At 57.0% G+C, this 14,640-nt stretch overlaps 1 protein-coding gene across 4 annotated transcripts in view; it reads left to right on the top strand.

The window, feature by feature from the left end:
* The window catches only part of RAB11FIP3 (RAB11 family interacting protein 3), a 73,538-nt gene that overhangs the window by 32,122 nt on the left and 26,776 nt on the right, over positions 1–14,640 (top strand). For all 4 annotated transcript variants that reach the window (XM_047781114.1, XM_047781113.1, XM_047781111.1 and 1 more), the window contains exon 2: positions 7,715–7,808. In XM_047781114.1, coding sequence (XP_047637070.1) covers positions 7,715–7,808 — 94 coding nt within the window. The remainder of the gene's footprint in view (positions 1–7,714; positions 7,809–14,640) is intronic.

Genomic DNA, 14,640 nt, shown 5'->3' with positions numbered 1-14,640 from the left:
AACCTCTCTTGCCTCTTGCTCCAGGGGGCTGGGGGCCTCAGGGTCTCCAGGAACCCCCGTTCGTGGGGTTAGCCGGTTTCACCGGGAGGACCAGCAGGGCTCGGAAGATGACAGCATCTGGGGAGCCAGCGGGGCCTTTTTCGCCTCTCACCACTGGGTCCAGCAGGTCCGGGGTCTCCTGAGTTCCAGCTTCTATATCTTTGTCATCAGGACCAACAGTGCCAGGGGTCCATGAGCATCGTGCTCTCCAGCTTTGGCAGGCTCTGCAGCAGCACCTTTAGGCCCAGCGAAACCTAGCACACTGGCCTGACCACAGGTACCAGGAGGCCCTGGGGTCTGGGGCGACCTTCTTGACCAGGGGGGCCAGAGCTTCCAGTCAGACCCTTGGCACAGGCAGACCAGCCTCACCAGTAGAACCTTGGGAGCAGCAGCACCGTCATTTCCCTGAGCACCAGCAGGGTCAAGGGGTCCGTTTTCACCAGGGACACCAGGCTCGCCCTTGGGACCAGCAGGACCACGAGCATCTCCCTGGGCACCATCCAAAGCACTGAAACCTCTGTGTCCTTTTCCAGGGAGGCCAGCTGTTCTGGGCAATCCCTGGGCACCCTGAGGTCGAAGAGGCCCACGCTTACCAGGACAACCAGGCTCTCCAGCTTCACCGTTATCTCTGTTCTTGCCAGGAGGGCCGGGGGGACACAGGCACCCTTGGGACCTGAGGCTTAAGGCTCACCAGGTTCGCCAGGGGGGACCTTGTAAGCCTTGGGGACCAGGTGTGCCATTGGGGTCAGTGGGTCCCCTAGGGCCCCTTTGGGTCCCTTGATTCCTGTGGTTTCCTGGTCCGTGGGTGACATCTCACCTTCGGGGAACCCTTTCCCCATAAGTCAGGGCCTTCGCAGTATTCTCTTCTGATGCCTTCTTTGCAAAACCTGCGATCAGCGGATGGTCTGCACACTGCAGAGTAACTCCACCTGCTAACTTTCATTCTCTCAGGTCTGTGCCAGGGCCGTGCCAAAGATCTGTGGCCTGGGAGCCGGGTCCAAGTCCGTTGTCGTGGTTGTTTTGTATCTGGGTCTGTCCATGCTAAGGCAACAAGGAACAGCTTCTTTGGCCAATGGAATGCAGAAGGCGTGGATGTTGCCCCTTCCAAGGTAGTCCCTCCACCAGGTATTAGTGCCCGAGCCGTCGGCGACGGAAAGTGTCCCCACAGGGTCCACGATGGGTGGGAGTTTCTGGCCACAAGCTGGGAAAAGGGTTGGGGCGGTAAAAAGCCCACCTCGGTGGTCACGCGGGTGTTCTGGAGTTGACAGAAGAAAGGAATAGAGCAGGAAGGAACAGGAATGGAGGTGAAAACCTGAGTCAAGAAGAGGAGTAGAGCAGCTCCCGTCGTGGCGCAGTGGTTAACGCATCCGACTAGGAACCATGAGGTTGCGGGTTCGGTCCCTGCCCTCGTTCAGTGGGTTAACGATCCAGTGTTGCCGTGAGCTGTGGTATAGGTTGCAGACATGGCTCGGATCCCGCGTTGCTGTGGCTCTGGTGTAAGCCGGTAGCAACAGCTCCGATTCGACCCCTAGCCTGGGAACCTCCGTCTGCCGTGGGAGCGGCCCAAGAAAATGGCAAAAAAGACAAAAAAATACAAAAACAAAAAACAACAACAAAAAAGAAGAGGAGTAGAGACAATGAGAGTTCTGACCTGGAGCTGATGAAGCTGAGTTGATCCGCAGGCCAGAAACCGAGCGACGTCAGTGTCCCCCAGCCCGTCTGGGGCCACTCCTAACTCCTAACGTCCTCTGGCCTTATCGCTGTCTCTCGTGGCCCATCACCGAAACTGTCAGCACTTAGGACTCCAACAGCATAAACCCAGACTGGGACTTGGACCCACGTTTTGTTGTTTTTATTTATTTATTTTTTATTTTTGTCTTTTTAGGGCCACACCCTTAGCATATAGAGGTTCCCAGGTTAAGGGTTGAATCTGAGCTGTAACTGCCGGCCTCCACGACAGCCACAGCAATGCCAGATCTGAGCCGTGTCTGTGACCCACACCACAGCTCAGGGCCAACACCAGATCCTTAACCCACTGAATGAGGCCAGGGGTTGAACCCGCAACCTCATGGTTCCTAGTAGGATTCGTTTCGGCTGTGCCACGACGGGAACTCCAAACCCACGTTTTTTATTTTTATTTTTTTGTCTTTTTTGCAATTTTCTTGGGCCGCTCCCACGGCAGACGGAGGTTCCCAGGCTAGGGGTTGAATTGGAGCTGCAGCCGCCGGCCTACACCAGAGCCACAGCAACGCGGGATCCGAGCTGCGTCTGCAACCCACACCACAGCTCACAGCAACGCCGGATCGTTAACCCACTGACCAAGGGCAGGGACCGAACCCGCAACCTCATGGTTCCTAGTCGGATTCGTTAACCACTGCGCCACGACAGGAACTCCCAAACCCACGTTTTTTAAATTAGAGTCACTCGCTTGGTGTCTGGACTTACTGAGGTTCAGGTTCTTTGTGCTTCAGCCCAGAGGGAAATCAGTGAGAGACCAAAGAAATAGATTTAATTAAGGTAGGATGCTTGTGAGAGATGTGGGCAGGGAGGAGACGGCAGGATCCGGTGGCTACGTTTTATTGTCCAAGGGGTCGGCAGGCACAGGGGAGGAAGAGGCCGTCTCTTCCTTGTTCTTGGAGTAGCAGCTCCTCCTCAGTATCCGGTAAGAGAGTATTTGACCCTCTGAGGTCAAACTCGGACTGTCAGGGTGGCTCATTCGAATCAGCAGATGTGCAGTCCTTAACCCCCTGCCCTTGGTCTGAACTCGAATGCCGGCCTCATTTTTATTTTTTCACTCAATGACCTGAGGCTTTAGTTAAACAAGCTGCTTCTTTCTGATGGTTTGCTTGCTTGCTTCCTTCCTTCCTTCCTGTCTTTTTAGGGCTGCACCTGTGACATAGGGAGACTCCCAGGCCAGGGATTGAATTGGAGCTGTAGCTGCCAGCCTACACAGCCACAGCAATGCAGGGTCTGAGTCGCATCTGTAACCTACACCAGAGCTCACGGCAATGCCAGACCCTTAACCTACAACTCGAGGCCAGGGATCGAACCTGTGTCTTCCTGGATGCCAGTTGGATTCGTTTCCGCTGCGCCGTGACGGGAAATCCTCAGATGGATTGCCTTCTTTTTTTTCTTTATCTTTTTTTGGGGGATGTTTTTCTTGAGCAGTTATTAATGTACGGTGGTTTCCGATAGTTCCCTAGGTGTCCCCCTCTGGGCTCTCTGCCTGGGACACCTACACCTGCCCACATAACTCTCCTGCTCCACGCCTGTCCCTGCCCGGGAGAGGAGGATCCCTGTTGCCGCACCTTCCAGACAGCTGTGCACGTGGCCTGGCCGGGCTGTTCGCTTTTAGACATTCACGGAGACATAGGCCTCATGCAGCGGCCAATGATGCTGGCAGGAAACCCAGGCCTGTCGAACCCTGTTTCCTGGGCGCCTGTCTTGGTAAAGGTTCCCTGTGCCCTTGGCAGGGCTCTGCTTCTGTTGGCCGGAGTGTTCTGCAGGTGTTAGGGTGGAGTTCTGGGCAGGGTCACCCTGGCTTCAGTAGGACACGCAGTTTTGAAAATGTTGTAGTTTAAGGACCGCAGTCTTGAGAGGTCCCGCCCTGGCTCAGTGGGTTACGAACTTGACTCGCATCCGTGAGGACGCAGGTTCGCCCCCTGGCCTCGATCCGTGGGCTGAGGATCTGGCATTGCCGTGAGCTGCGGTGTTGGTCGCAGACCTGGCTTGGATCTGGCGTTGCTGTGGCTGTGGTGTAGGCCAGCGGCTGCAGCTCTGATTCAGACTGTAGCCTGGGAACCTCCATACGCTGCTGATACAGCCTTTGAAGAAACAAAACGAAACGAACCCTGGGTTGCTGTGCTTTCCAAGAGGTTTTGTTCACGCTGGGTCCGTAGTTGGAGTTAGTTGTGGTTAGAGCAGTTGTTCTGGTTTCTTCTCTTGCAGGGTATTTCTCCACATTTGTAGCAGGAACAATATAATTTGCTACTAAACTCTTGAGGTTGGAGTCTCCGTGCAGGAGCCAGTCTAGGCCAGTCTGTCCGCCTGCAGCCGACTGCAGTGTGGGATTCTCTCCTGGAGCGTTTTCTTGTTTGGTTTTTGTCTTTTTAGGGTTCCCAGGCTAGGGGTCCAATCAGAGCTGTAGCCGCTGGCCTATGCCACAGCCACAGCAACACCAGATCCAAGCTGCATCCGCGATCTACGCCGCAGCTCTTGGCAGTGCCAGATCCTTAACCCTCTGAGCGAGGCCAGGGATGGAACCCTCGTCCTCATGGACACTAGTCAGGTTCGTTACCGCTAAGCTGCAGTGGAGGCTCCCATCCTGGAATGTTTCTGTGGCTTCCTGTGTCCGTTTGCCAGGTGGGTGCCGGCAGGTTTGGGTGGGTGTCCGGGCTTGCTGGGTCTTGCACTCAAGGGAAGGCTTCTCATCTCCAGGCCTGTCTTTCCTGCCGGCGTGGGAACGGAGTGGTTGGGCTTGAGGGATACGAAAAGCATCCGAAATCACCAGCTCCAGGCATGATGACTTATTCTCCAAATTATGCAAATAACGTGGACTCAAAAAAAAAGCCTGCTTTGGGAGTTCCCTGGTGGCTTAGCAGGTGAAGGATTTGGTGGTGTCACTGCTGTGGCACAGTTTTGATCCCAGGCCTGGGAACTTCTGCATGCTCTGGGCGTGGCCAAAAAAAAAAAAAAAAAGCTTTGATTCATCCTTGCTCATATTCCACTGTGGTAAATAGTTACAGATTTATTTCAAAAGCAGGGGTTAATGTTTCAGAGCGAGTACATTGTGTCCCATGGGTAGTTTCATTGTTGAAATTCTTAGGAATCTGAAGGACAGATTGGCTGCCCCGGATTTCAGGTCCCCAGCAAGACTTGGTGTCCCTGGGCAGGTCCCTAGACAGCGTGTGCTTTGGACAAAGGCTTTTGTGAGATAAGGAGGGAGGGGAGCTCCGACTGAGGAGACCTCCGGGCCGGGTCTCACGAACACTCAGGCCCTGGGTTTGGGGGATGGTGGCTGCCATCCTGTACCCTGTGGCGACAGGGCGGGGAGTTGCTGCTTCAGGCTGCAGAAGCTGAAACTATCAGGTCATGCCAGCCCGAGCTGGGCCCAGGGCACGCAGCTTACAAACTGGGGAGTGGCTGAGCGGGCTATGTGTGGATGGTGGGGACCAATGGCTTGGCCTCATATCCGGGCCCTTGACTGCTGATTCTCCGCCTTTGGACACCCCATCGGTACGCGCCCCCCAAGGGCGCCCCCTCCCCAAGCGCCCAGCCCTGCCACCCGCAGGCCTCTGCTGGTGGCCCAGGGTCCGCGCTCCCTGCCAACCGCCTCCTCCTTTGTTCCCCGTCTTGCCTGCTCCCCTGTGCTCTTCTGTCCCTTTCTCTCTCATTTCTGTTACGGAAAGCTGAGGCCTGCACAGGACCGGAGAGAGCTGTGTGATGCCTCCCTCACGCCCCACGCCTGCCTCGGCCTCTTCCGCCTTGCACCTCGTCCGCTGGCTCCCTGCGCGTAGTTCCTGCGCCTTCTCCCCAGGGGTTTGTGGCATCTCTAAATATTTCCGTAAGTACGTATCAGAAGAGCAGTGCAGGAGTTGCCCTGGGGGCTCAGCGGTAACGACCTCCACTAGTATCCACGAGGACGTGGGTTCGATCCCTGGCCTCGCTCTGTGGATTAAGGAGCTGACATTGCTGCGGCTGTGGTGTAGGCCGGCAGCTGTAGCTCAGATTTGACTCCTAGCTTGGGAACTTCCATATGCCGTGGGTGCAGCCCTAAAAAGACAAAAAAAAAAAAAGAAAGAAAAGCAGTGCACCTGGAAAAACCACTAAAATAGCATTGTCACACCTACAAAAATTAGCAACCTTTACGTAATATCATCAGATAGTCAATCAGCATTCAATACCTTGAAATTATCTTAGGAACATGCTTAAGACGTTTTTTGTTTGAATCCGAATCCAAAAGTCCCAGCGTGGCAGTGGGTCGGTAAGGCCCTCGAGCCTCTCTCTTTTTCTTTTTAGGGCCACACCTGCAGCGAATGTAAGCTCCCGGGCCCCAGGGGTCGAGCCAGAGCTGGAGCTGCTGGCCTGTGCCATAGCCACAGCTATGCCAGATCCGAGCCGCCTCTGCCACCTGCACCACAGCTCAGGGCAGCGCGTAGTCTGGCTTCCTCAGGCCCTGCGTCTGTGTCAGCGCCTCCCTCCTTTGCTGGCTGGCTGCTGGGCGGTTGTTTGGGCATCCGGCGTTGTGCTCCCCTCGGCGTTGTGTGCTCCTCCGCCTCTGGGGGGCCTGCGGGTTGCCTTCATGCTTGGGCCCTTGCCAGTGACGCCCCTTGCTGTGAACACCGGCGGGGGCGCGCAGGCTCTTTTTTGAACGCGTATTGAGGATTCCGAGGAGCGGCGTTTCTGTGGCGGGGGTAGGCTTTGGTTTTCCACCTCTGCCAGACCATTTTCCGTCCTTGCCAGGGGTGTGGGCCGTCCCAGTGTCGCCACTGCCGTGTCACCCTCGTTACTGTCACTTGTTTTTATGGAAGCCAGTCTTAGGAGTCAGATCTCATCGTTGGTTGAATTTGCATTTCCCCCAGCACCCAGGATCCTGACCGTCTTAGGCTTATCAGCCTTTTTTATTTTGGCCGAGCCCATGGCACGTGGAGGTTCCCTGGTCAGGCGTCAGACTTGTGCCACAGCAGTGTCCCAAGCCACAGCAGCGGCAACGTCGGATCCATGACCTGCTAGGGCACCAGGGAACTCCTCACCAGCCATTTATGTATCCTATCTGATGATGAAATGTCTGTTAAAATCTGTTGCTCGTTAAAATGGATTGTGGAGTTCCCGTTGTGGCCCAGTGGTTAATGAATCCGACTAGGAACCATGAGGTTGCGGGTTCAATCCCTGGCCTTGCTCAGTGGGTTAATGATCCGGCGTTGCCGTGAGCTGTGGTGTGGGTGGCAGACGCGGCTCAGATCCCGCGTTGCTGTGGCTCTGGCGTAGGCCGGTGGCTATGGCTCCGATTCGACCCCTAGCCTGGGAACCTCCATATGCCACAGGAGCGGCCCTAGAAAAGGCAAAAAGACCAAAAAAATTTTTTTTAAATAAAATGAAATGAGTTGTGCTTGTGTCTTAGCTGGATTGTAGTATTTTCTCCCAGACTGTGCCTTGTCTTTCAGGTATACGAATGGTGTCTTGGGACGAGCAAAAGTGTTAAATTTTGATGAAATCCAGTTTATACTTAGAAATGTGAACTTCTCTTTGGAGAGTTTCATTCTTTGGGGCATCATTGCGACTTTTCTCGCATTTTATTATTTTTGATGTTCGGGTCTAGTTGCTGAAGTCATTTTCACTAGGGCCTCTGCACCGTTGGAGGGCTCGTCGTGGTGGATGGGGGTCTGTGCTGTGTGCACAGAGCCTGGTTCTGGCTCGAATGAAACCTAAGAAGCATGGCTGTTGGCCTGAGAGCAGGGTCTTATTCATGATTCATGGTCCCAGGTGCTGTTGGCGGCGTTTCCCGGGATGCCACCTTTGCCCTGGCTGGAGCTGTCGATGGCATCGAGGACCCTTCCTTTTGGCACCAGCCTCTTTAGGTCGGCTGCTTCTTGGAACGCGATGAGACCGTGTGTGCAGGGACCCCACCCCAGCCCCGAGTGGCGGCTCGGGTAACACTCTAACTTGGCAATTGCAGGTGACGGAGCTAACGAGCTGCTTGGATCCCAGTGGGCTTGGCGTGATTAGCTTCGAAGACTTCTCCCGAGGGGTCACGGCGATCAGGAATGGAGGTCAGTTGCCCTTCCGGGCCCCCCGCCCCCTGCCCTGCCCCTCGGCCACCCCTTAGTGGGCCCCTTAGGCCTCAGGCACCCTGGGCTGAGCTGCACAGCTCCCGTCTCCGGGAGCCTCCGGAGGACCGTGGCTTCGGGAGGCCCTCACGCGTCTTTTGTTCTCTGCGCCTCCAGCGCTGGCGGACGCAGCTGTTTACTCCTAATGTGAGAAACGTGCCCCTTTCCCCAGAAATCTTTTCCTGAAAACTTTCAAACCTGCTGAAGTGGCCAGACGTACATGGTCAACCCGAGCACGTATGTTGGGTCCACGGTCTGCAGACAGCATCTTCCCGCGTTTGTTGTCACGTGTCCACCCACCCAGCTGTCCAGCAGTCAATGTTTTGTGGGGTTTTTTTGGCCGTACCTGCAGCCTGTGGAAATGCCTGGGCCTGGGGTCCAATCCCAGCTGTGTTGGTGACCCCACAGCTTGAGCACTCCTGGATCCTCAACCCGCTTTGCCACAGTGGGAACGCCAACGCTTCTTCTTTTTTTGACGGGACGCGTTTTAAATCGTTTTGTACCCCCGTACACACCCCCTAAGTGCCCTGTGCCGCAGTCATTACCTGGACTCGAGAGTTTGTTTATAGACTTTTCTGTTGCATGTACGTGCTGCCGAAGCGAGCACTGTTTGCAGTCTTTTCTTTCTTTCTTTTTCCTTTTTTGGCCAACCCCTGGCAAATGGAGTCCTAGGCCAGGGATTAGATCGGAGCCATAGTTGTGGCCTATGCCGCAGCTGCAGCAATGCAGGATCCTTAACCCACTGCACCAGGCCAGGGATCGAACCTGTGTCCTGGAGCTGCGGAAAAGCTGCGATCCCATCGCGCCCCAACAGGAGCCCCGCGTGCCGACATTCCTCTGCCTCGTGACCCCCCCCTCTCCCCCGAGGATCACTGTCCCTGCAGACAGTTCCTCCCAGACCCATCCAGCCATCTTGTCCCTCCTGCTGGCACCTCCGTGGCTGGCTCCTGTCACCACGGTGCGCGCTCCCGCCCATGGACTTGGCATCAGGAAGACCATCAGCTGGTGGGCCTGGGTCAGGTTCCCTGCCTGTGGCGTGTGGCTCAGCCCCACTGCTGCGTCAGGAGACCCTCCCGTGAGGAGGTGCGTGTGCACGCGTGCCTGCGCGGTTGGTCACCCACCCCCAGATGACAGTTTGGGGCTGTGATGGACAAGCCTTCTAAGTGTCCCTGGGGCCCACGTCTTAGGTGTCCATGGCCTTGGGGCCTGTGCCTAGGATGACTGGTCATGTGGGGGCTTCACACCTGCCTGTCGTGATGCTTTACCCTCTGTCTGTGTGACCAGTGGGGGGTAGTGATGTTGGGGGGGGGGTTAGGTTCGCAGTGAGGACTCAGAGTGGGCGTTCCCGTCTTGGCTCAGCAGGTAACGAATCTGACGAGCATCCCTGAGGACGCAGATTCGATCCCTGGCCTCGCCCGGTGGGTTAAGCCCAAGTATTGGGTCCACAGTCTGCAGACACCGCGTTGCCGTGAGCTGCGGTGTAGGTCGCAGACAGAGCTTGGGTCCTGTGTTGCTGTGGCTGTGGAGTATAGGCTGGCGGCTACAGGTCCGGTTTGACCTCCAGCCTGGGCACCTCCATATGCCTCAGGTGCAGCCCGAAAAAGCAAAAAAGAAAAAACTGACTCACAGTTGTTGCACACAGATTTTTGTGGTGGCTTCATGCAAATTTCTGCTTTTTGTCAACTTTGGGGCCTTTTGGCGGCTCCCTGGTGCTGTGTGCTACCCGCCCCAGAGCAGGCGCTTGTGCCAGGCCTCCAGGAGGTCCTCTTCTCCTCAGGTCACCTGGGCCACAGCCGCTGCGCCCAGGGCACTGGGCTGGCTTCTCTGGTTAACCCTCAGGAAACTCTAGATGCAGGCTTTTTTCTTATTTTTAACAATCCAGTGTGATTTCTTCTCTGAGTCATCAGTTGTTTAAAACTTAATTTCTAAGTTGTTTTTTTTTTCTTCCTTTTTTGACCACCTCACAGCATTTGGAGTTCCTGGGCCAGGGATCAGATCTGAGCCACACTTTCCACCTAAACCAGAGCAGCGTCAATGCCGCATCCTTAACCCACTGTGCCAGGCCGGGATGGAACCTGCGTCCTGGTGCTACAGAGACGCTGCTGATCCCGTTGCACCACAGCGGGAACTCCTCTAAGAGTATTTTAAAGTCTTGTCATTAATTGCAAACCTGACTGTGTGAGTTGGAGAACAGGAAACTCCGGGACGTGCATTGAGTTGGTTTGAGGCCAGCCGTGTGGCCGGTTTTACGTGTGTGCCACTTGTGCGTGCAGATGAGCAGGTGGGGGCTCGTGGGTCCCGCGTGTGCACAGGGCTTAAACTCTGAGCCTGTCTGCTTGCTGGTGGTCCTCGCCCGGGCAGCTCTCTTTCCTTTGCCCTTCGTGGAGGGTCGGAGGAGCCTTCGCCGCACTGCCTGACAGCTGGTGGCGGGGTGGGTGTCGGGGCGCGGGTGAAAGCAGTCGCTTGTCCCAGCAAAAACCAGCCCAGGCTGTGGAGCCAGAGGCAGACATGCATCTGGATTACTGCTCGGCCAGTCGTGAACGTGGTTCTCGTCATTAAACCAACTGAGGAGTTCCCGTCGGGGCGCAGTGGTTAACGAATCCGACCAGGAACCATGAAGTTGCGGGTTCGATCCCTGGCCTTGCTCAGTGGGTTAAGGATCCGGCGTTGCCGTGAGCTGTGGTGTGGGTCGAAGACGCCGTTCAGATCCCGTGTTGCTGTGGCTGTGGTGTAGGCTGGTGGCTACAGCTCCGATTAGACCCCTAGTCTGGGAACGTCCATATGCCGCAGGTGCCGCCCTAGAAAAGGCAAAAAGACAAAAAAATAAACATAAAACAAACCAACTGAATCTTTGTGTAACCAGAGACCAGAACTAAACCACTGTGAAGACTGGGGGAAGGGAAGGGCACTGAGTCCTTGGGCGCTGGCCTGCGACATCAGTAGGAAATTCTAGAATTCAGGAACTCAGGTGCTGCAGGGGAGCGAGCTCTGGGTCCTGGCCCTGCAGGAATTCTCTGGATGGGCCGCCAAGGCTGGGTTCTGGGCACAGGAATGAGCTCGTGGGTGAGTCAGGGCGGAGGGAAAGCAGGCAGACCAGGCACACGCTCCATAGCAGGGCCAACCCGCTCCAGGGCGCGGGGTCCTTGGCAGAAGGGAGCTGATGCTTAGGGTTACACTGAGGGCATAACGAGCTCAAGGTCAGTGGCCAGACTGCTCTCACAACCACCTTGGTTTCAGCTAGTTTGAGCCAGTCTTTATCGCACCCCGGCATCTGCGCCCCCTCTTGGTTCCCTAATCCTGAGTCCCGGCCCTTCCCACCTGTCTCAGTGGGAACTCCCTAGAAACTGGCGGGGGGGGGCCCGCAAGGCAGGCACTGCACCTGCCACCCTCAGGCAGTTCTCTTCCCAGCCTCTGGGTGAGATGTGGGCTTCTGCCTCCCTGGGTTTGTCATGGGGACCGCGAAGCCTCCAGCTGAGCACAGGGCACCGGCCGGCCTGCAGGGGTTCTCCTGCAGAGGCTGGTGCATCGGCAGGTCCCTGCGCCTAAAGCCAAGGGGCCGGAGGAGCTCGGTGGTCTGCCGCACCTCCCAGCCAGGGTGGAGGCTGGGCTCCCTCTGAAGGGTCAGGCCGGGGCAGCGTGGCAGCTGGGCCCCTGGGTGTGGGCAGGAGAGAGCCCAGGACAGGGTGGGCGAGAGCCGGGGCCAGGTTCGCCTGTGCAGCCCCCCTCTCAGCCAAGTGCAGGCTTCTGGCCCAGGCCGTGGGCAGTCTGCTCTGAGAGGCTCACACATAGTGGGAGGTGGAGTGAGCTTGCTTGTGGAAATTACTAGGGAGTCGTGATCTGGGAGATCCTAGTCCTGGGCCCCGGGAATCAGAACACGCTCCTGGAAAACTCGTGACCAGAGGCCGAGCCCGGCCCTCCTCCATCGAGCAGCATGGTGGCGGCTCCCGTCCCTATGGCTGCCCTGTGGCTGGCACGGGTCTGGAGTTTAGGCTGTGGATGTTCGCCCACCTGATGAGAGGAAGCGGTCGTCTGAGGACGGGTTGTCTCCCCGTCATCCGGTCGCTCCTGCTTTCACCGTCCACTGCGCGGAGCCCTCAGCCCTCCTGCCTTGGCCGGGCCCTTCCCGCTGCACCTGCCGTGCCCTTTGTCCTCCCTGGAGGGTGGTGGGGGGCTCTCCCGACCCTCCCCCTGGCCAGTCCACCCTGCGGTGGCTCCACAGCTGTGCATCCTTCTGCCTCAGGGCCTCCAGGTCAAGACAGCCTGGTGGACATGCTGCCTCCACGGCCCACACACCCCACAGTCTCATTCTTGTTGTGTTCTTTTTGGTAACATGTCCACTTTGGTTTAATCAAAAATAAAAACTTCCCGGAGTTCCCATCGTGGTGCCGTGGAAACGCATCCGACTAGGAACCATGAGGTTGCGGGTTTGATCCCTGGCCTCGCTCAGTGGGTTAAGGATCCGGCGTTGCCGTGAGCTCTGGTGTAGGTCGCAGACGCAGCTCAGATCCAGCGTTGCTGTGGCTGTGGTGTAGGCCGGCACCTGCAGCTCCGATTCCACCCGTAGGTGGAACCTCCATATACCGTGGGTGCAGCCCCCAAAACAAAACAAAACAAAAAAAACTAGAAACTTCGCAGTCTGACCTGGAGTCGTGTGGGTGCTCCAGAAAGTGGGGCTGTGCTTTTTAACTTACAGCAATACTCTGGAGTCTCAGGGTCCCTGCGGCTGAGGCTTGGTCCTCAGTGTGCTGCCGCTCTGCCATGGTGCCCCTGCCCAGTTCAGCAGCAGAGCAGACCCCCTGGAGCGTGTGGATGAGGGCCACGGGCAGGGCTGGTGAAGGGGGCCTGGTCTGGCCCGGCCAGCAGGTGGGTGGGGTCCTCGGGTGGGCAGGTGGCTGGGAGGCTGTGGTGGTGAGAGCTTGAATCAGGCTGGCTGGCCCTCTGAGCGCTGTCGGCCCCACTGAGAGGACTGCTTCAGGCTCTGGGGACCTAGTGCCCTTGGGAGCTGGCTTTCTAGGTGCAGGTGGTGAAGCCAGTGGGCATAGAGGCCTCCCTGAGGCTCTGCGGGGCACCCAAGGAGGCAGGCTGCACACTGGGGGCTTCAGGAAGACAGCCTCTCAGCTCAGCACCGGCCCGGCGAGTGGGTGTGGGAACTGGGCCTCCAGGTGACCACAGGTGCCCGGGCACTGAGGGGAGGCTGTGCTGGTTGGAGCGCCCCTCCCCAGTCCTTGGACGGACTGCCGGGCCAGCTCGGTGCTGAGGGCTCTGCATTTCTTTTTCTTTTTCTTTTTTTTTCTTTTGCTTTTTAGGGCTGCACTAGCAACATAGGGAAGTTCCCAGGCTAGGGGTCTAATCGGAGCTACAGCTGCCGTCCTGCTCCACAACCACAGCAACGCAGGATCCGAGCCGCATCTGCGACCTATGCCACAGCTCAGCAACACCCGATACTTTACCTACTCAGCAAGGCTAGGGATGGAACCCGCAACCTCATGGTTCCTAGTTGGATTTGTTTCCAGTGTGCCATGATGGGAACTCCAACATTTTTTTATTATTATTATTATTATTATTGGTAACTTGTAATTTTTTTTTTTTTTTTGGTAATTTGACATTTATCTTTTGTTAGGGAAGATGACATTGAAATCGTGATTTCATAGTCTCTGGAAGAACGGGAACAGGATGCCCCGGCTGCATTTCAGGTGATGCCGATCTCAGGTCTTCTGCAGCACCCACCTGGTGGCTGCAGTTAGCCTATCTCTTCCGGGACGTCCGTTCTGCATCCCGGAGCGCAGAGCACTGACTCGGCTTGTTGACGCCCTGGTGAGGGAAGCTCAGGGAAAATTGCACTGTCAGAGCCGGAGGCCTGATTGCAGGGACAGGAGGAGGCGGAGGGGAGGTGGTTCCCTAAGGGCCACTGCTCTGGCTCGTCCCAGTCCCCAGCTCTGGGAGAACATGATAAACACCTGTTAAAAATTTGTGCTTAGAGTTCCCATCATGGCTCAGGGTTAACGAGCCCCACTAGCATCCATGAGGATGCGGGTTCGATCCCTGGCCTCGCTCAATGGGTTAAGGATGCGGCGTTGCCGTGAGCTGTGGTGTAGGTCTCAGGTGTGGCTCGAATCCCGTGTTGCTGTGGCCGTGGTGTAGGCCAGCAGCTATGGCTCTGATCCCACTGCTAGCCTGGGAGCCTCCATATACTGCATATGCCGCCCTAAAAAAATAAGAGCAAATGGAGAGGGCTCTTCAGAAAGTGGACGTGAGCCATGTGCCCTGCTGCTGCTCTGTGGTGAGGATCTGGCCACGTCTGTCCCCCTCTGCGGGCTGGGCCAGAAGCCCTCTGGCCGAGGAGGCCGCCGCTGACTTTCCGAGTCCTTTTCCTGGGAGCCTTGCTGGTCCCCGCGGCCCTCAGACGTCTCCAGCCCGTCCGACTGGGTGACTGTGCTGTTCAGACCACACGGGAAGGCGGGGCTGACGTGTTCCGGGCTGACTCGGGGGTCCGTGTGGTGCTCCCTGCTCTGCCGCCTCCCGCGGCCTGGGGCCCTCAGCCGTTCTCCCTGCTTGGTGGGCACCACCTGGGCGCCTGCAGTCGAACTCCTTCCGGCACCAGCTGCCCAGAGTTAGGCAGCCCCTGCAGGTGCAGGTCCCCTCACCGCTGGGGGCCTGGCTGAAGCCGAGGCCCCCCCCCCCCAGTTGGATGATTGGTGGGATGGTCCTAGGACCAGGGGCGCGTTCGAGGCATTATGGAGGGCGTCATGGAGGTGACACATGCACAGCCAGATGA

The sequence above is a fragment of the Phacochoerus africanus genome, chromosome 5 (assembly GCF_016906955.1).
Source record: "Phacochoerus africanus isolate WHEZ1 chromosome 5, ROS_Pafr_v1, whole genome shotgun sequence".
Taxonomy (NCBI): domain Eukaryota; kingdom Metazoa; phylum Chordata; class Mammalia; order Artiodactyla; family Suidae; genus Phacochoerus; species Phacochoerus africanus.
Note: the sequence above shows the minus strand (reverse complement) of the source record. Positions and strands in the feature narration are given on the sequence as shown.